This window comes from Rhineura floridana, chromosome 8 (genome assembly GCF_030035675.1).
Source record: "Rhineura floridana isolate rRhiFlo1 chromosome 8, rRhiFlo1.hap2, whole genome shotgun sequence".
Classification (NCBI taxonomy): domain Eukaryota; kingdom Metazoa; phylum Chordata; class Lepidosauria; order Squamata; family Rhineuridae; genus Rhineura; species Rhineura floridana.
Window position 1 is genome coordinate 24,046,128 of NC_084487.1, and position 22,032 is coordinate 24,068,159.

The 22,032-nt window shown below is 39.4% G+C and overlaps 1 protein-coding gene across 1 annotated transcript in view; it reads right to left on the reverse strand.

Moving 5' to 3' along the window:
* The window catches only part of CACNA1C (calcium voltage-gated channel subunit alpha1 C), a 722,305-nt gene that overhangs the window by 106,811 nt on the left and 593,462 nt on the right, over positions 1 to 22,032 (reverse strand). Inside the window, exons 22-30 of the mRNA XM_061638625.1 lie at positions 17,428 to 17,487; positions 14,278 to 14,384; positions 11,576 to 11,663; positions 10,385 to 10,492; positions 7,459 to 7,511; positions 7,207 to 7,353; positions 6,495 to 6,696; positions 4,522 to 4,680; positions 2,750 to 2,860 (exon numbers count right to left, since the gene is read on the reverse strand). Of these exons, the coding sequence (XP_061494609.1) occupies positions 2,750 to 2,860; positions 4,522 to 4,680; positions 6,495 to 6,696; positions 7,207 to 7,353; positions 7,459 to 7,511; positions 10,385 to 10,492; positions 11,576 to 11,663; positions 14,278 to 14,384; positions 17,428 to 17,487 (1,035 nt within the window). The remainder of the gene's footprint in view (positions 1 to 2,749; positions 2,861 to 4,521; positions 4,681 to 6,494; positions 6,697 to 7,206; positions 7,354 to 7,458; positions 7,512 to 10,384; positions 10,493 to 11,575; positions 11,664 to 14,277; positions 14,385 to 17,427; positions 17,488 to 22,032) is intronic.

The following is a 22,032-nucleotide window of genomic DNA, read 5'->3' on the forward strand; positions in this document are numbered from 1 at the left end:
GTGACTCTAGTCATTCCTGGATTGTTGGCCCAGGAGGTACAGAGCTAGGTGACTTCTGTTCTATCCCATGGCCTTTGGCTTTTGGGATGCTTTGGGGCTCCATGCTCTTCATGAACTCCTGCTCTTCAACATCTGTATGAAGCCTCTGGGAGGAGAAACCGGGAGACCTGGGCTGTGATGTCACCAATATGCATATGGCATGCAACTCTAATTCTCTTTTCTACCTTTGAATGCCTGGGAGGCTATAAAACTCTTCTAATAGGATGAATGAGGGAAAACAGGCTGAAACGTAATCCAGATAGAACAGAATTTCTTGGATTGGGAAGTTGACCAATCTTGATTGAGGTGTGAAACATAATTCTAGTCTTTGATGCACATCACTTGAATGACCAGGTTCACAGCTTGCGGGGGTGGTGGTTTCCTAGACTTATTGTTTGGAGAGGCATGGATAGTGTCAGTAGTCAGGAGTACCTTCTACCAACCAAGGTTTGTATACCAGCTGAGACCTTATCAAGAGTGGCAAGACCTGGCTTCTGTTACCCATGTATTAATTACCTCCAAACTTGCCTTTGTAATGCACTTCATGTGGGCTTCCCTTTGAAGATGGTTTGGAAATTTATATTGGTACAAAATGCGACCTGCCCAGATATTGATGTGGGCCAGAAAGTCAAAATTTGTTATACTATTTTTGTACCAGTTGTATTGGTTACCAGTGCATTTTGGGGCTCAATTAAAAGTACCGATGTTAAACTTTAGAGCCTTAAATGGATTGGGACCAGGTTATCTAAAGTACTCCCTTCAGTTATATGATCCTGCCTGCTTTGAAAGTCTTGCTTGTGTGCCCACTAATAAGATTAATTAGATTGACAAGCATGAGAGACAGGGCCTTTTTTTGGTGGTGGCCCCAAGATTATTGAACTCCCATCTAAATGTATTATGCTTTGTCCCTACATACAGGCATTTGAGTAGATCTTAAAAACCTCTCTCTTCAATGTTGCCTTTTCCTAAGTGATTTCTTAGGTGACTCAGAGCAGCTTACTAATAGTATGGTATATCAATTTGATATGTATCATTGTATCTTATGTATCTTTTGTTTGTGCCACTGTGACAACATGGCCTTGAAAGGCAGCTTAATGAATGCATGAATTAACTGCCAGCAATCGGCTGCTGACATCTTGAGCCTAAGCAGTTAAAATGCAAAGTTTGCAAAGACAGGCGGGCAACAATGAGTTTTTTGCTTAATAAATAAGTGTCAAACTAGAAGAGATAAAAAATGTATGACTGTATGTCTGCATCTCTAAACTGTTCCTAAAAATTGCAGCCATTAAGCTCCATGGCATCAAGGAAAGGGGCTAATCTTTTCCTCCTGTACTGTTTTCCATATGAAAATTGTCCCTGCCAAGTTGCTATTTGCACCAGGAGGGAAACAGACATATTTGGCCATTTTTCCTTATCTGGGGCAAGTAGCACTTGAGGGGAGTGTTTTCATAGGGAAAATGGCACAAGAAAAAAGGGTTAATCCGCCATGGTCTTTTAAAAGGCAAAGAGAGAAGAAATTTAAAAATGCGTGTTACCTTGAGACATTGTGAAATTTGGGTTCATGGGATCTGCTGATAAGGAATTTCCTACATTACAGAGGAATGAGACTATGGCAAAGCAGTCACAAGACCACTAGGGAGGGAATGGGGAATGTGGGGAGTTTTTTGGATTTATTTTTGCTTCAGCATCTGGCTTTTGGGCTTGCCATGACTTGGCTGCCTATTATGGCATGGGTGGCTGTGTGGGTGTGCATACACACATGCATGACATACCAACACAGCACAAAACTTTTGTTTTGAGAGCCTTGCTCTAGGATTCAGTGGAACTAATGCGGAGAAAGAAGCTCGAAAGATTCTATAGCTTGTTCTTATATATGACAATTTTGCTAAACTCTCTAGTTTAAAAATACCACTTAACATACATAGATATTTTTCAGAGAACCACATTAATTATAAAGGTTCTCCTAGCTTAAACAGGTTAGTTTAAGAAATTGCCCACATTTCTCCTGGTATAGTATAAAACGACTTGCCAAATTCAGGGATGAAATACTTACTAGTAGAAACCGTTCAACTGGATACATTCAAGAGGCTTAAAGTATCTTCAGCTTCTGGTTATAGGACTAATGTGTAATCATCTCTGACCAATATCCTGCTATGCTACAAACAGAGAACCTAGGAGCCAAGCCACACAATCACTTTTGAAGGTAGATACACATTTATATGGAAGATTGGTCTTTAAAAAGACCCACACTCAGTAGGATCCCATGTAATAAATAGCTAAATGTCTAAAAAACATTTACTTTCCTGATGTTATAATTTTACCATGTCCGGGGCACTCCTACAAAACCATTTTTTTAAATAATGTGGGAAATGGCACTTTGTGATGACTCCCCACCTCAAATATGGCCATGGTGTAAGTGTGAGAATAGTGAATTACTGCCCAGCTAGAGTCAATACAATGAAGAATCATTGGGATTTTGTGTTTTTAAAAGTCATAGTTATTTCATGCTCAATACAAGAATGAAAGGCTCCTCCAAGCACAGATTGAGACTCCAGTCCAGACAACAACTGCTCAAGTCCATCTCCTGAAACGATAATGGAACACAGTGGGGGATAGGTTCTGAATTTATTACCTATTTTCAAATCCTCCTGTCCTCCTTTTGACCCTATAGGACAGCACACAGAAAGAAAACCTGATCAACAATACCTACCTTGGGTTTGAAGGCAATTAATTTCAGAACCATCTCAACGGTGAAGAGACCAGTGAAGAGCATGTTGAGGATGTTCATCGCTTCTTTGAAGATACAGCTCTGACCATAGTGCTGAAAAACAAGCCACCTCATTTTTAATTTTTGAAAAGTGGATTGTACACATTCATCTTTGCCTTTTTACCACTTTTCTGAATTGGTTCTCCTCTCTCTCCACCCCCCCTCTAAATTGTTTGTGATAGCTTTGACTTTAATAATTCACTGCACAGTGTATGGCTTTCTATCTACTATAATATAATGGCCTCTTCGGAATCCTGAAAGCTTTTGTTCTTTATTGCGTTCATGGTGATAAAAACTCAAAAACCAAAGTAGAATCTGGATGGGACTTCCAGCAACCATAATCATAATAATACAGCTCATTTCAAAACACTTCATCATCTCAGTAAACTTTAGAACAACCCTAATGCAGTAGGGCAGTATTATTATCCTCACTAGGAGAGGGGGGTGGATGGAAGGGATTAGCTGAGAGATTAGTAGCTTGCTGGAGGTTACTGCATGAGTTCAAGGCTTCGGTAAAATTTGAACTGAGTTTTTTCCAGCTCACACTTAAAAGCCTATACACAACTTCACCACTCATGGGGAACTTCACTCTCCACTGTTTTTCTGATACCAAAATCATAGCCACCGTCCCCACAAAGACTCAAATATCCTATAATATCTTGTTCTCAACAGTTACATATCTAGTAAATAACTCTATAGTTATTTTTTAAAAAAAATACTGACCTCAATTATCAAACTATATAACAACTCACTAATGCCACAGCCTGGTAAGTGTCATTCAGTTTTCCAATCACAGTTCCAATTTGTGGCAAGTAACAACTTACTATTTTGGAATATAGCTAAAGAAAAAAGTACAAGTAGCATTCATGCAGACTTCTGGGGTACATTTGGACCCCAGGTGCACTTTTCACTGTGCAATTTACACATATGTAAACCTACAGGGATGTCCTTCTAGGACATTGTCACATATTTTAACCTGTACATCATCTCCAAATTTCAGCTAGTTACCATTTACCGTTTTTGTTCTGGAGAAAAAAACACTGCAGTCCAGATATTCCTCAGAAATTGTATTGTACTCAATATGCATGGGGAGGGGGGCAGCGTATATTGCGCAGAAAAATTCTTCCTCCTCTGAATAAGTGTTTTTTGGCTCAAGGTGCTTTGGTATTGTCAAGCACCCTTGTGCTGTCAACACAGACGAAAATGTTCTCTTGGGGGACAAAGCTACCCCATCTTTCCACTGGAAATCTCATTGGGGTGCAGAAATGCCCCAAAGACGGCCAGTGTGATTTTTTTGCCGAGTCTGCATGAAGTGTATGCAAATTTAATTCTTCTTGCATGACATTTACATAATTTTAATACAAAATTAAGGTTTTAAAAGACAATATTGTTTCTCTGTGTGAAAATGTACAATTGAACCTGAGAAGCAAGCTTGCTTAAACAGAATGTGCACAAATGACACAATTTATTCAGGTCTCATGGTATGGGACAATTTGTCGTATCACAGAATTTTCATTCTCTTGTATAGGAAAGCATTCTCCTTGACTTGAATAACTTGCTGGAAATGGGGCACATTTTGTGTCTTCTGTAAAAGCTGCCTTCTCATCCTTTACTGTCTTTTCTTTCCCTGGTGATTAACAGCAACTAACCAGTTTAGATCATAAATGTTATTTTGAACTGAACTACAACACAGTATTTTCTGACGTTTGACCTACCTGCATGGCCAGGCAGATGGTGTTCAGCAGGATGAGGACGAACATCAGGTATTCAAAATAGGTGGAGTTCACCACATACCATACTTTGTACTGGTACTGGTTTTTGGGGATATACCTCCGAAGGGGGCGGGCTTTCAGGGCATATTCTACACACTGGCGCTGTTAAGAATAAACAGTGGCTTAGATGCTCCTTCTGTGACAAGAGAAATTCCAGGGCAATTCTTTTAGATCATAAATTTTCAAAATAAAGGCTACTGTCCTATAGGGTAGGCAATAATAAAATACCATTGCAATTAGGTGTTTTTGTGAACACAGCACAACCTAACAACAACAAAGAGTCTCGCAGTGTTTTAGCAAATAACAGACTTACTGGGCATATGCTTTTGTAGATAGGGTTTACTGTGTCAGACGAAACCAGTGGCTCTACTCCATGAAAGCCTTATGCCATAATAAATTATGCCATAATGAAACTATGAATTCTTTAAGTGGTCATAAGATATACTGTTGTTTTTGCTACAGTAGAGTAATGCTATCCTGGAATGTAACAATAACAACATTTCACATGGTCAAACACTTCACGAGAACTATCTCAGTAATTCTTACAACAGTCTTTAAAGGTAGTTGTTATACCTATATTGCAGATGTATGTTTGTGGGAAAGGTATCTGAATTAGATAATAGTAGAGTTGCTCAGATAAATTTTTTCTGGTTGAGAGGTTATACTCTTAGTCACTGTGCTTCCTGAGTAGAGCTTTGAAACTATAGCTATCACCAGAATTCCAGTTAAGGCATTTTCCTTGGTGATGAGAAAGGCTTCATAGATCACCGCCCTGAGTAACTAACGTTGACAGTGCATTCTAAACAAAACAGTTGCTTACACTGGAAAATCAAGCTGTGATAGGAAGTTGCATGCATCATACCTAAGAATCAAGCACATACCTCTTTGGCAGTAGGAAGGATTTGGGCTGCTCCATCCACACTCTTAAGAAACAGCTCAACTACCATACGTTACATGATACAAATGTTGAAAAGCAAATTTGTCTTATATAAGTTGGTAAAAAGGTAAAGGTGTCCCCGCACTTATAGTGCGAGTCGTTTCCAACTCTTAGGGTGCTGTCTTGCAACGTTTACTAAGCAGACCGTATATATGGGGTGGGATTGCCAGTTCCTTCCCCGGCCTTTCTTTACCCCCCAGCATATGCCGGGTACTCATTTTACCGACCACGGATGGATGGAAGGCTGAGTGGACCTCAACCCCTTTTACCAGAGATTCAACTTCCTACTTCTGTTGGAATCGAACTCCAGCCGTGAGCAGAGCTTCAGCTGCATTACTGCCGCTTACCACTCTGCGCCACAGAGGGTCATATATACGTTAGTAGGGATGGGATATCTTTCCCTTTGGTAAAATGCAACAAAATGTTGCAGTGTATATTCACATTCTAACAGGAGTGCTTCTATTTAGGATTCCAGCCAGCCAGCTATGTCCTTCTCTGGGACACTCCATTCCACCCCTTATTAGGTCTCCTACCCCGACTATTTAACTTAGTTCTTTTTTACTTCTGCAGACCTCAGGATTCCCTCAAACATGCTCTTGTTTCTCAGTGACTCCGTTTTGGCTCCAGTCCTGTCAGCAATCACCAGCTGAGTTTACTATTGTGGCTCACAAAAAAGATATTTTCTCCCAAGAAGATAGCCACTGAAAGAAGGCTGAAGGGCAATAAAGAATCCCTCAGATCCCTAGCTGCTTTTATATTCATATCCCTCTCCACCTAGTGTTCCAGCTGAAATTTTCCACAGTGAATGTTCTATCCCCTGTGAGCAGGACCATCAACTTTTTTTTTTTTTTTTTTTAAAGATACGTAGCATCAGAATTTAGGCTTATATGTCAGCCTCTAACAAGAAACAATTTTACCTATTAGAGGAATTTTACCTGTTAGAGGAATGTGTTTTATACCTTTAGTCATACCATATTACCTGGTTCTTGTCCAGCTCACAGTTCTTGTACTCCTGCTCTCCTTGCTCCTGAAAAGTGACGATGACGAAACCAACGAAGATGTTCATCATGAAGAAAGCAATGATGATGATGTAGATAATGAAGAAAATTGAGATCTCCACTCTGTGGTTATAAATGGGCCCCACATCTTCCATATGAGAATCAATGGAACGGTACAGCAGTCTAGAAAAGAGAAGAGAACCCAAGACAGACAGACACTAAGGGCACTTCCAGGCAGCCCTAACTTCAGGGATTGGGTACACTGCTCTGAGGAGTGCTTCTGTCCACACTAGACAGCAACTAGTGTAGAGGTACCATGAGCTATACAGTTTGTGCTGTCGGTTTCCCACAGTAAGCATGAAAGTATCTCAAGACTGAACAATGGTACCTGCCATTCTCCAGGATATTCCTGAGTTGCTAGTTGCATGCCACAGTACTCAACTAGAAGCAAAGGAAGCAACATCTGAATGTGACATTAGAAAGTTTTCTGGTTTTGGCATATTGAACCAGTCTTGTGAATGCTTCAGTGAGTGTCAAGTATAAAACTCATACTCCCCCGTAGAGCTTTGGAAAAACATGACAAGCTGAAGCATTTGCAAGGCTCGTTTGCATGCTAGTTTATACACTAAAAATGTCAGCTCCTTTGAGCCCACCAAACAAGAAAGGTTGTATGAATTAGCCCTACATACTCACTCTGGCCAGCCTTCAAATGTTGAAACAGTGAAGAGGGCCATCATGGCAGTGAGGACATTGTCGAAATCAAATTTGCTATTCTCCCAGCTTCGGGCCTGTATCATTGGTTGAGACACCTCACCATCCTTATAGGTGATAAAATTGCCCCTGATAGGAGAAGGAAAAGAAAGGAAAAACACACATACATGACAATGCGTTTTTTAAGCATTAGGTCCAGTTAATATGGAAGGTTGACTGATATGATGAACTCACTTGCACTCTGCTTCTGTTTGCTTGGAGCTATCGGTGCAGCTGTACAGTTTGCCCTGGATGAGGTCGAAAACAAAAGAATCACAAATCATTAATTACTGAACACTGGCTTGTATTTTAATTAGCGTCTCATGAATAAATGATTGCTTTGTGCTTTCCTTACCTGTTGACATTTAAGTGTTTAATAGATGTAAGTATTGCCCTGCCCACTACATTCTGTACAGACCATGGCCCTGCTTCTTTCCTTAGGTTGCCTTGCATCAGATTTATGAACTAAGTCACAAAGTGCAGATGCAGGGCAATACAACACAGATGGGGTAGGGTAGGGTCTAGATAAGGGGGCAATAATAACATCGTCACAATTTCTTTTGCATGTCTGAGTAGATTTATAAAAAAATATTTAAAAATTGTAAATGTTGAAAAAAACTGGACCTTTCTATTGGATCTTTAGGACACCAACTTGTTTTAATGGATCAACACAAATGTAACCCATAATGCAGAACTGGCACTGTTACAGGTGCCACATAATATTCCTTGTGCACTTGTAAGAAATCAATCTTTTATCATGACAATGCCCACACTTTAGAACTCCCTGCCTTTTGTCATTAGGCAGGCACCTTCACTCTACTCTTTTCGGTGCCTGCCTGATGTAGAAGTTGACATGTGTTTAAATCTGTTTTTAGCATAACCATTTTAATTATATTTTGAATTTCTTAAACGCTTATTTTTAACTTTGTCTTTTAGTGACAGTTTTAATGTTTGTTTTATTTTTTGTAAACTGCTTAGAGATTCTATTTAATGTCAGATGGTATATAAATGTTGTTAAATAGCTAAACAAAATGTTCTAACTGTAATTTAAACATATCAAATATTTTCATCACTATTTATATATTTTGTATACAATGGTATATTATCTGTATTATCAAACCGTTTTATTATTTCTATGATGTTTAGTATACAATTGGATATTATTTATACTATTCTCTATACTACAACAAATATTTGATCATTTCAATAAAAAAGTTAAAATATATCTATATATACACTTTGGAATATTTTGACACGTAAAAACAAACTCAAATAAATAAAATGTTAGCAAGAAAAGTATATAATTGCAAAAAACAATTGTATTCTGAAGATAATAACTGTGTCAACCAGATGTGTTCTGAAAGCGATGGCTATGCCAAATGTGTTTCCACTTACAACGTCTTCAGTGGTATACAAGTAAAGAGGGGTATCTTATGCAGGGGCCCAAAGGGCATCATCTTATTTGTGATATTGATTGTAAAAATGATCTATAGCTCATCTAAAGTGCAGCAATATCCAGCCCCCTGTTAAAAAACAAATCCATCAGCAAGTTGTCCTCAAACAGTACTTATCAGAGGAATATGTTGCTCCTCTGTTGTTATTACATACATTCCTTGTTATATATATTATTTGTATTTTATTGATGTGGCACAGTTATCTCCAGAACACATCTGGTTAGTGCAGTCAGGAATACATTGTTTTGTGTAATTATATACATTTTATCCCAGTATGCATTTTTGTTCACATTACCTGGCTAGAGAACAACTGTACTGCAAAATTTGTAGAAGTGTTAATTTCTAAGGATGGCTGTGTTTTGATTCTCATATTGTTTTGGAACATGCAAATTAGATATATTTGCCTTTAAATGCAAATTGAATCCCCCCCCATCCCTAGCTGAGGGGAGAGATGGGCTACATTTGTCCACAACACGAAGTGCTCTGCCCCTTAGCCTCCATTCATCCAGTAAAGGTCTGAAGGGGCACCTCTAATAGGTGGTGGACCAAACATGCACAAACCTGCCCCCCTCTATGTGTTCAAATGGAGCCGTTTCTGAAGAGGGCAGCAGGGGCATACAAAACATGATCAAAATGTTTCCAGAAAACTGCTGAAAAGGGAATCATTTTTCAATCTAAGCCAGGGATCACCAACCATTTTGGACCAGCGGGCACATTTAAAATTTTGAGAAAGTGCTATGGGTGCCAGTCACAAAATGGCTGCCATGGGGGTGTGGCATAATACAACATGGGGGGCATGGCATAACACCAAATTAGAGAGATTACAATCATTGCTTCCCCCCTCCAACAACCTCATGCTTACTGTGGGAAGTCACCACATGTATGTGCATACACACACACACTCTGCTGTTGCTGTTTAACAATAGGGAGCATTCCCCAGTACAGTACCAGGAAAAAATATGCAAGGTGGCAACACTACTCTCTCTCTCTCTCTCTCTGTCTCTCTCTCTCCCCCTCTCTCTCTGGTGGCCCACAGACCATAGTTTAGGAACCCCTGCCATAGACCACACATACCTTCCTCTCTCCTTCTCTGTCTCTCACACACGTATATCCTACATGCATCTCTCACAGACCACAAGCATACAAACCTTTCCCCTCCCTCCCTCACACACTCAGACACAGAGCACACACACACATTTCTTTCCCTCTCAATCCAAGTGCATTTCTCTCAATCAAACGCATATAAGGAGCATACTTGCCCTCTAGCATGTCATTTAAACAATAATAATAATAGTAATTACTCCCCTCCTTTCCCCCCCCAAAATATCCCCCCAAATGCTCAAGGGCCACAAATGTGGTGCCTGCAGGTGCCAGGTTGGTGATGCCTGATCCTAGCTAAAAGGAAAATGAAAGGAAAGTGAATAATTTGGGTGTGGCCCTAATTGTAAATCTTGATCAAAAAATCAACATCCAGACTGTTCATTGGCTTTACTAAGTTTAAGGTAACTAGGTAAGTCACTCTTAATATTCCAGTGTGACAATATTGAATACTGTATATGCAGACTACTAGGCAATGCTTCGTCCCCCTTTTTCTCCTCTAAACAATTGCACGTTGTTTTCCAATCACTAATGGGGAAGAAGTGAGAAATATGTCCCAGGGCATTTACCTTGAACAACTGAACTCCAATGCAGGCAAACATGAACTGCAACAACGTGGTGACAATCACAATGTTCCCTATGGTTCGGATGGCTACAAACACGCATTGAACCACATGCTGCAAACAAAAGACAGAAACAAGAATGAGTTGAATGGTTGTTTTTAACTGGTGTCAAGGTTTGATGTACATAAATAAATAAACAAATATTAATCTTATTTTTTCATCTTCCTGTACATTTACATAATATCTCTGGGAAAAGAAAGGGAAAGTCCGTGGTCTGTAGACTGCGCTTGCAAACAAAATATAATAGAAAAATATATCAAAATCAATGGCATTAAGCTAAAACTTTCCCACAATAGGTTGAATCTTCCATCTTCCTATATCCTCAGCATTTTAAAAAATATTTGTCTGCAAAGAAAATATAAAACAACTGGATGTCTCCAAAGCAGTGGTATCTAAAACTTTCAGAAGAGAACCCACCAACCATATGCTGTCTTCGTCTAGATCAGGAATGGCTAACTGACCTCATAAGCTGCATTGTGCCCAAAAGTGATTTTGAATGGGACAATGTTGGAAGAGGGGGAATGTGCTCATCCCATCACAGGATGGCTAGGCCCGCACTGGCAGGGATTCTGCACAGTACACAGAGGTACATGGGTCCCTGCATTATATAGAGCCTCTCTTCTTCTGTCATACTGCTGGCCATTTTGCTACTCAAACTAGATAGAAGCCCATTTCCAAAGTTCTGCCACATTTCAGGATCATAAAATAATGAAAACAGAGATAGTTCCCACTGAATTAGTTGGGATAAAGTAGACTGAAATCTAGGAAATATGTTAAATGGGGGCAAATCTAACTTTTATCCCACTGGGGTAACTAGGGGCAACAGCTAGATTTAAACCCACTCTAATGATACCCTCAAGTGTGCTCTCCATTTTCTGCCATAAAAAAATGACTGGGTATCTTTCACACTTATGAAGAAATGCAAAGTGCTGCACTTGAGGACAATATTGTCTTGAGGGCAAAATCAGCTTCCACCAACAATGAACCCTTTGTCCCCGTCTGTAGGTGCACCACAAAGAGATGCATTATATCCCACTCAAATCGGGAGATCATCTGTTTGCTCTAGAGCAGTGATGTAAAACCACATAAAGCAAATTAGCATCTAATCTTTAACAGATTTGTGAGACGTCTTCTAACCTTTAGTCCTTTGGCTCTGTTGATAGCCCTCAGTGGTCTGAGCACTCGCAAGACTCGTAGTATCTTCACTACGTTGATGGCACTAGACCTGGAGAAGAACAGCAGTAGGAGGTCAAGGTTTACAATCCTTGTGGGAATGATATATGGATTAAAAACTGTCTTTGGTTGCAAGACAGTTTAATGTGCATTACAGCTGACTATGTGATAAAATTGACTTCTTTATGTCTGAGAAGGAATCGGAACTCAGTTCTTACTGGTTGACACTATCCCACTATTCACTATATCACACTGCCTCTCTTCTAGGTTGTATGCCTTCAGAGAAAAGTTTGCAGAACATATAAATGATATCGGCTAAAGACACACAAAGCTTTCCCTGTAGCATTTCCATTGATTTGCTTGATTTTGTACCATAAAGACAAAAAAAGGCAACCTGGCACATATTTAAATCAGCTAAAATACTTGTAATTTAAATATTTGTGAGAGGAGAATTATATGTTCCTGTACAATTACTTTAAACCTTGAATGTGACATCTTATTGTTGAATAGTTTATTGGGCCGCCAACAGAGACTTTGTTCATTTTACTGTTATATACTGCAAGGCAGATGTACCATGCTGGCCACTGACAGTGGGAATTGTTCACTTTGCATTTGTTTTTTGATGTCTATATTGTCTTAAACCTATGCTTTAATTCTGCACTGAGTTGAGGGTTTGTTTTTGTTGCCATTGAATAGTCCATTTGTTTAGATATTACATTCATGAGTAAGTCACAGGGGCCAGGGAGAAGACGAAGGAGCTGTTGGCCACTGTGCTGCTGCTGAACTGAATACAGACTATTGCATTGACAAAAGAGGGAAGAATTAAATAACACTATTGGATAGGACAGGACAGGCTGTTAAATGCATTGTAGACACATTACAGAAATGGTGCCAAGCTGCAGTCATCATGGAATTGTGTAAGATAAGGCTGCTGAGAAGCACTTCACCAAAATGTTAATTCAGAGAAAGGAGCATGTGAGTTAGTTCTCCAGTGACTTATACCTTTAAAGGTACTTTACTCAACCTATGGCTTGCTTCTACCAAGCACTAAGTACCCTCAGTCCCAATATAGAGAGGGCTCAGTCCCTGCTTTGTCCCAACTGAGTCCAAGAGGGTGACAGAATGGGCTCAGTGTGCTGAAGAAGAAATCTTATTGTTGCTCTATGTTCACTTTTATTTGCTCTTAATTAGGATTACTTGTTTCACAAACAGCTTGCGCCCTTATCTTCCATCTCACATTTCCACATCCTCTCTTTCCTCTTAGCAAAATCTCTGATGTCTGCCCTAGTCATCCAAGAGTACTGCAATCTTCTCCTCTGGGATTTCTGTCTCATCTTGGTCCCTTAATGTCTATCCAACATTATGTTGCCAAAATCATCTTTCTGATCACTAGACAGCCCTCCTTAAACCCTTACAGTGTCTTCCAGTCCACTACCACATCCAGCACAAGCTTCTCATCCTTACCCTTAAAGCCTTTCATAATTTTGTTCCTCCTTATTGCTTTAATCTTATATCCTGACAGGTTCCTGTCCATTACCTTTGCTCCTTCACTTCCATCACCTTCAGGTGTCCAAAAGACTCCTGTCTCCTCAAAAAACTTTGCTCTTTCTCCCTTGGTGTCCTGTATGCTTGGAACTGTCTCTGAGAATATCTCTGTGATATGATCTCTTCCTTCCATTCCATCCTCAATACCCACCTTTTCCATGTGTATTTGGTACGTTAGCTTCCATGCTTTCCAGCTTTTTTCAGTCATGGATATTCATTGGTATTCTTCTGCTTGCCATCCACATCTGTGGGTGGAGCTCACAGAGTGCATTTGGAGGGTTTTTTGTGTCCCTCCCCTTAATCACTCTTCCTCTGCCTTTTCCCACAGCTTCTCCTAATTCAGTTGTTGAATGTGCCTTCAGCAATTAGTGGAAATAGGCATGCTCATATCATTTGGGTTGTTGGAAACAATGCCCTCTACTCCCCCAAAAAGCGCTAATGATCTTCCACACCAGCAGTGATTGCAGTTATAAAACAGATTATTTTTACTTACTGGATTTTCTGCTGTAAGGGGAAATCTAGATTAAATGTAACAAAAGTATGGATTGGCATTCTGTTGATGACAATGTTGTGTGGATGCTTCAAAAACGTGTTTGGGTGAGCAGCACTGCTTTTATATAACATTAATTATACTTCACACAATTATGCAAAGACTCAAGAGTTTTCACAATGAGAGTTAAGACTGGACATACAAAAATACTTATGAATGGGATGCTGGACACAATACCAGGGCTTGAAAATCTCAACAAATCACTGAACTACTAGCAGCCATTTTCATCAAAGGAATGGAGGAACATGGAAGTTGGAAAACTAGCGATAATCAGACAGTCCCTAGTGAAACCTAGTTCAGCTTGTGCAGATCCTATACAGATGTGCTACATGCAACTGTCTAGTTTGCAATGAGAACTATCTTTTTAATTTTTTAATATATTTTACTGTATATATCTAATTGTTGTAAACCACTGATATTTTTAATGAAACTGCAGTATACAAGTATTTTGACAAATAAATACCAAACAAAAGTTAATTTATCCTGCAGACATGAATTTCCCCTTTGTTCCATATCCCTTCCCCACTCTCCATAAACACTGGATCTTCCCAACTGAAAATAGCTCACTTACTGGATCCCAAAGGAGATGAGAGAAACGCTAACCACCAGCAGGTCCAAGATGTTGAAATAGTTCCTGCAGAAGGAGCCTTTGTGAAGGAAAGCCCCATAAGCGGTCATCTGCAGACAATCGCATGGAGACACAAACAGACTTTGCTATTAGCACTTGCCACATGCTCTTTCTCAGAGCAAGCAGAGGAAGGAGCAATACAACACAGCACTGCAGGATAGCTATAGAAATTTTAAGTCCAAAGTTTCATTAAAAGAGACAGACAGAGATGAAAGGAGGAGATACTTTTCAGCGGGGGAAACATATGCAGGGAAAGGTTGCAAATAGTGTCCAGCCCATTTAAGGAATGGTTCTTACATTGCAGTATACAATAATTCTTTCCCTTTAGAAATAAAGCATATAGAAGAATGCACAGTGTAGGGCTTTTCTTCTTTTTTTAAAAAAAGAATGGAATATATAGGCATCAGTACAAATATATATATATATATTGGAAATTATTTCTTCCACATACTATTAGTATCATTTTAATTGACTCTTCCTTTATGTACTTCCTTTGGTGCAAGTTAAGCAAATGATAACTCTTTCCCAAGAGAGGCCTGCCAGATCCAGGTCCTTGCAGTTTTTAGGAAGGTATCATAATTGTTTAAAGCATTTCTCCTTCAGGCTGAATTGAGTGTTAAATTCCTGCTGCTGTCCTTGTAGTATAGTTTGATCAATATAGCTAATTAAAAAATTAGATTACTGCTGTTAATACTTGTTCTGTATCACAAAGGGCACCATCTGCCTTCAAAAAATATCTACATACTGGTATTTACCAACCGTAATAACAGAGATGGGCCTGAATCAAAATTTGCAACCTCTTCAAGTTTTGAAACATTTAAATAGTGGTTGAGAAATGTTAACTAGATCAGAGCTTTCCAAGGTTTCTTTTACAGATAACGTTTTCCTACAGGGAGCATAAATAATGGCAATATATACCCTTCCTCTTGTATGCATTAGCAGGTGGAGAAATGCACAGAATCGATAATTCTAGAAATTCTGTTTACAGAGGAGCTTCTAAATACAGGCTGGAGAGTTTTGTGACCCCTCCTCATTTTAGATAATCACATCACACCAGCCACTTGGTAGATTAGAAATAGTTGCATGCCTCATTTTTTTTTGTCTGCTTATTTTGCATTTAGCTATCAGATCACGGCAAAACCCAATGATCTAACTGTTAATTGCCATTACAACTTTATATAAAAAGGCATGGCTGATTGCTACAAGGAAAGCATTACCTGCAAAAGGAGCTTCAGTGAGACCCTTTATGCTTGAACATACACATCAGACCTAAGAATTGGCAAACAACAATACTTTCTGGAATGTAAACCACCTTCACTGTATTCTTGAATCCCTGCAAACAACCCAGGATACTTTCAGGCCAGAAAACCTAGCAATTTCCCAGCCAGTTCAAAGTTGTGCTGAATGGGGTGGGAAATAAAGTCATCAAAAACCAAATGACATTAGGAAGCACCAAATGCCTGAACAGTGCCTATGTCAATTAACGGAAGGAATTGAGTGTATGATATTCACTCTATGCTCAGTTTTAATGTGTATAACTACACAAGAAAGACAAAGCGCTCTTCAGTGATTCTTTAAAATATTAAATACTTGGTTTCACAAAATGAGTGCAAAGTGAAAAAGACGTTATTTTTATTCTAAAGTCTACCTTGTTTCTGAACATTTTAGTGTGCTGTCATGTAGTCCCTTGAGGGAATTACACATGTGCAACTATTAACTAAAAGACTAGGGAAATGAATAATACATTTAATGAGCTGGCCTTTCTGAGAAGCTCAAGCACCACAACTTAACTAGCAGGTGCTAAATGGCTGAGTGGGGGAAGCGGTTGTCTCATATAGGGAGTGGCAACAGAAGCAACTTAATCAGAGCTTGGAAAAGTTACTTTTTTGAACTACAGCGCCCAATCCAGTGGCCATGCTGACTGGGGCTGATGGTAGTTCAAAAAAGTAACTTTTCCAAGCTCTGAACTTAATGCTATTTTTTCTAAGGTTAAAAGTTCCACATCCAGGCAGGGATTGGAGCAATTAACCTTAGAGAGGAGTCTCAGTAGACTTTCTGCAGATAAATTGTGGGTGATGGATAGGGAAGAAGTACTTAACCGCTGTAACTTTCCATGCTGCTTCACCCTCTTGCAAGGACTCAAATGAATTATTGCAAGGGTAAACGTGTCTGGCATTGCAATAGAAAAGTAGTAGACAGAGTAAGGGTTAAGTGAACCCTCTCCCTGCTGCTTTTCTGTGAAAAGTAACCCCTCTTGAAGGTGCTTTTCCTAGGAAAAGCAGCATTTTGGGATTAGGGTTGCCAGGTTCAGGGCCTGAGACTGATCCTGTATCTTTAGGAGACGCGAAAGTCAGCCAAGTGCAGGTGTTCTTGCAACACTGTATAGGGAAAAACCACAAGCTGGAATTCTCCCTTCCCCCTGCACTCTCTCAGTTGTGCAGTCTCAGGCCCTGAACCTGGCAACCCTAACTGTGCTCCATGACATGAGCCCTTCCCTGGGCTTCTTAAAAATGACATAATACTTTATTTGGGTTAATTATATACAGCAGGGCACTAAACAATTATACAAACAATGGGATTTTAATACTAAAATGGAACAATTTTCAAAAGTGCACACAATTGCTACTGAGGTATGAACAGTAATGTAGTGGCAAATTCAGAAGTAAAGGGTCCCTTCATGACAGCCACACACCCTCCCCCCCTTTTTGCTGCTGGGTTGAGAATTAGATCCCTTGTTAATGCCTTCTCCCATAACAACAGACATCCCTAGGAGCCAATAAGCCTGAAAGGGGGAGTGTGTTAGCTACTAAGAAGAGTCTTCTCAATAGCTGACTCACCTCCTTTCATTCTGATTGGTTCCAATCAGCAAAAAAGGACAAGGAAGTATGTTGGAAGCCTCTTCTCAGTGGCTACACATTGATTGGCTTATCAGATGCTGGAGACATAGGGACCCAGCTCCCAACAAAGTAAGAGGTTTAAGACCCTGGATGACTACACACCTGGCTAGGAAGGATGGCCTGTCTGTGGAGATCACAGTGGTAGAAAAGACAAAGCAAAAGCAAGAGACAAAAGTGTATTGCTCAGATTGGTTACCTTAAGAATAATTTCTAATGTAAAGATACTAGTGAAGACATAATCTGCATTGCCTAGGATCTGAAAAATAAGCACAGTTGGATTAGTGATTACTGAGCGTGGCCAAAACACGAACAGGTGTGTGTGTTAGCAGCAGATAGCAGCAGAGAACTAGTGAGCTCATGAGTGGGAAGATAATAGAAGAGAAGATGGGATTGTACCTTCAGAGCAATTTCAACGGTGAAAATGGCAGTAAAAAACATATCAAAATAAAAGAGAATCTGTAAAACAAAAGGGAATGGGGGCAGGGGGAGGGGAGATCTTTGAGTAATCCCTAGAAAAGCAAAACACAATTCAAAATCAGAAAGCACAACTGTTTCAACTGGAGGAGTGGAGGAAAGGGGCACAGGGAGGAGCTGGCTTGCAAAAACTTATTGGTGAAGGCAACGATCAGGCTACAAGCTGGACATTTGAATGGTATGTTCCTTTGTTCACTTTTTGCCAGGTGCATGGTTGTGACAAAACAAAATATTTCCTATCAAACAACAGGCTTTTTCAACATTTCCCAAATTAAAATCCAAATCAGAAAATATAAATTGATTTCTGATAGAAAATGTTGAACTCATTTCCCTGTAAACATTTTTTCTCTGTTTTGTTTTTTCTCTCTCACAGTAGATAGCTAGGAGGATAATGTGTCTTCAAATTGCTGTGCAATACCTGCTAATTCATTTATTCAACTGTGTCTTTGTTATCAGGGTGAACAAGAGTATAGTTTGTACTTTACAGTTGACTAGTAGTGTAGTGGCAAATGCAGAAATGTAGGGTCCCTTCATATTAATCACAGCCATGCCCCCTACCTGCTTTTTTTTGCTGTGGGGTTGATAAAGTGATCCTTGTTAATGCCTAAGAACCAATAAGCATGAAAGATGAGAGTGTTAGCACTGAGAAGAATCTTCCCATTGTTTGACTCATCTTCTTTCACTCTGATTGACTCTAATCAGCAGGAAAGGACAAGGAAACATGTGAGAAGACTCCTCTCAGTGGCTAATACACTCCTCTTCCATGCTGATTGGCTTGTTGGATGCTGGAGACATTGGGATCCTGGCCCCGAAAAAGTAAAGGGTCTAAGACCCCCCAACACCCTGCACGACTACATCCCTGTAGTACAAAACAGCCCAAGTTATTGATAGTTCTGTGTTGCTTGAAGGCAACATTCAAAGAGAGGTCTCTATCTTGAGATATTCTTTTCTTTTTACCAGAATTGCAATCCTAAACATACTTGCCATTCAAATTAGTGAGAATACATCTAAGTAAACATGGCTAAGATTGGACTGCAAGGCTCATTCTAGCTCCATTTAAAATGAACAGGAGTTCAAGTGGGGCTGGTACTCAACAATTTACAAATGACATGCCAAAAGAGCAGTCAGATCCTCTGTTCCCTGAATATTGTTAACGACATTGTTAGAAGTATAATTTGTGATTGTACTCCTCATAGCTTAACTCCACAGTTAGTCTGATTAAACCTTACAGAGTTATAGTCTCTAGGGGAAGCACAGAAACCTCATCACTTTACAAACGAAAAGCTGATTGGACAGAACATGTGTAAAGGTACATTAGGGAGCAACTGTTAACCAAGGCAGAAAGAAAGGCTGTGTCACCCGATTGATCTTTCCTCCCAACTTATGGGCCAAATTATGTGCTGATACAATTAAATATGAGCAAATTGAGGTTCAGTTTACCACAGTACCATGCAAGTCTAAAGCTATTTTGTTGAGCTCAAACAGAATAGTATAGTTCTTAACTATTGTCTCTACATAAGATCCAAAGCTAGCCTATGTTGTTCTTTCACTGAATATACAAGAGGTAATAATAATGGTTTGACAATGCAAATAATTTACATCATTTTTTAAAAGTTCCATTATATGGGCTGAGCATTTCTAGTCAGTCAAATTCACCAGCATTGCATTTTGGATTACTCCTATGCCGTGTCACTGAAGTTAGAAGTAGCAGTGCTTCAAAACAACTCCAGGACAAGAGGTTTGGGGATGGAGCCCAAGTGGAACTTCATGCTTCTTTGTAATTTCAAGAATTTCAAAGAACAAGATGTTTTTGATGTAACTTTGATTTATTGTCATAGAATTAAATTGGAAGGTTTTGTTGTGTGTGTGTATGTGTGTGTGTGTGATAGTTCCACCAGCATTACCTATAGGCCACATTCACAGATGATCTGTAACAGCTGTGCCCAGATCCAATAATCCCAATGAGTCCAGTTTAACACTCTGGTCATGTTTGGTTCACAGCTGTTTCCAATCCCCAGGGTGGCATGACAATGCTGGCTGTGTATAGGATGGCAATCTGGGTTACAAACAATTATTAGCACGTGCCTTATGCATACAGCAAAACATGTACTGAATGGAAATTATTACAGGACACCTGCATACAGAATCTTATTGGCCAGCAAGTTGGAGACCAGATGGCATGTTTATTCTTATTTAAATCATACTCAGTTGAATTACCATGCAAAAGAAAGACCACAGTCTAATGGAACAAAGAGAACATTTGAAGAATTGGGTAAATTACTGAACGGTGCAGAAGGTAATACAAGAATGTAGGCCCAAAAGGAACAACAAAGCAGTCTGTTCCAAACTCTATTCTGGGGCCCAGTTTTCACTGAAGGGATAACCTTGTGTATGGGCAATGCCATTGTGGGGGCTCACATGACTGAATGTCCCTCTACACACACAAAAATCCCTCTACACAGAAACTGATTCTTTTTTCTTCATGTGGACTTATTCCAACATGTATATATAAAGGAAAATAGAGATCATAGTTTCCCACACTCTCCTTTAGAGAGGTTAATAGCTGGGCACAGGGTAATCCATAAAACTATTTTGACTACAGATAAATGCAGCCTTTTTTATATTATGAAGCCATTTATTAGTTCACTCACTATACCACTATCCTGCAATATGGCATGCTGAAGGTGTGGGATCTCATGTTTGCATGTTCCCCCACATAAGAAATAGTAATACCAAACCAGCGTTAGAAAACGCTACCTTCCTCTGTGCAGGAGGCACTTTATAATCTGCTGCATCACATGGCTTGCTTGTGTAGCTTAGGGTCCTAATTTGTGAGCTGTATATTTTCTCGCAACCATTCTGTATTGGGAAATCTTCTAATGCAAATACTAACCACAAGTGTTCCTTTCATAACTCTTAATACATACTGATACACACTCCAAATGAATATGCACACTCTCCTCTCATTTATTTCAATGAAGAGGTCATTTGTCTCCTCCACTGAAGTGAATTAGGAAGGCAACGGGAGCTCCCTGTGTGCACTTTGTGCCGAAAGAGATTGCTGAAGTGGGGTGAGGGCATTTCATTAAGGTTTTCTTTTGGGGGGGGTGTCCAAATATTTCATGATATTTTTGTTCCCTAATCTCCAGTCCTGTTGCAAGAGAAGTTGTCTTTAACTCAAAATATATTATTATCATTGCAGCTTCTATGTAGAAAAAAAAATACTGGTAGCTTTTTCGTTTACAAACCTGATTTATTTGGTAGTACAATTACCCAAATATCATGTTGTGTTATTCTACCTTTAAATAGTGTACCTCTCCACTTGAAACTATGTTCAAGAGTACAGAGAATCTTGCAGCCTGTTCTTACTCATGTTTATTCAGAAGTAAGTCCCACTGAGTTCAATTAGGTTTACTCTCAAGCAAGTGGGAATAGAATTGCTGTTTTAAATGCTCACATCAAGCTGTTTATGGGTATGTTTGTGTCTGCAATTTCTGCTGTGTAAATTCTGAGCACTATATTAGGCCACTAAGTAACATTTTCTAGGCTTCCATTTTATTCAAAATTCCCCAATAATGCAGCATGTGAAATACCAAATGCCTAAAGCTCGTTTTATGTTATGCCTTCCAAAGTTCAGTTAAAGAAACATTAACTACACTTCCAGTATCACAATGATCACAGTTTTTGCAGACCTAATTTAACCAAAATGGACTACTTTGAATCTCATTTCTGTTGCATTCCCTCACTGTAAATGGTGCACACTCTATAAAGTTTCTTCTCTTTTGGATCATTGCTAAAAGTCCTAGGTTTCTCAGACAGAAGAACAAGAAGTTTCTTGAAATCAAAATTATGCTTTTGAAGGTACTTCTTCATCCCAATTTCCCTATCTGCAATCAGGGACCTGAAATATAAGCCCTGACATGCACACCTCTGCCCACCACATGTGAAGCAGCCAAAAGACAAGATAGTCAGACCTGTGGGTGTTCTGCCCATCTGCAAGTCCATTATGCAATTTAGTGTCCAATATGGACCTTGGTCTCCTGCACAGGCTAGCTTTCTTTCTCCCCCACTCCCCAAAACAAATTTCTATGATTTGTGACTGCAGAAAAAAGTTCAAAATATGTCAAGACGTGCACTCTTTGGGGATATCTACAAGATTTAATAATAATTTCCTCTCCCTAGGGAACCCTACCAAGTTCCTCAGAACCACCTGCAAAAAAAAGTTTCTAGGATTCTTTGGGAAAACATGAGTTAAAGTGGTATAAAACCAATATACATTTGTAGGGTAGCTGCATATTTACGACATTAAAATAGTTCTTTTGCTTGA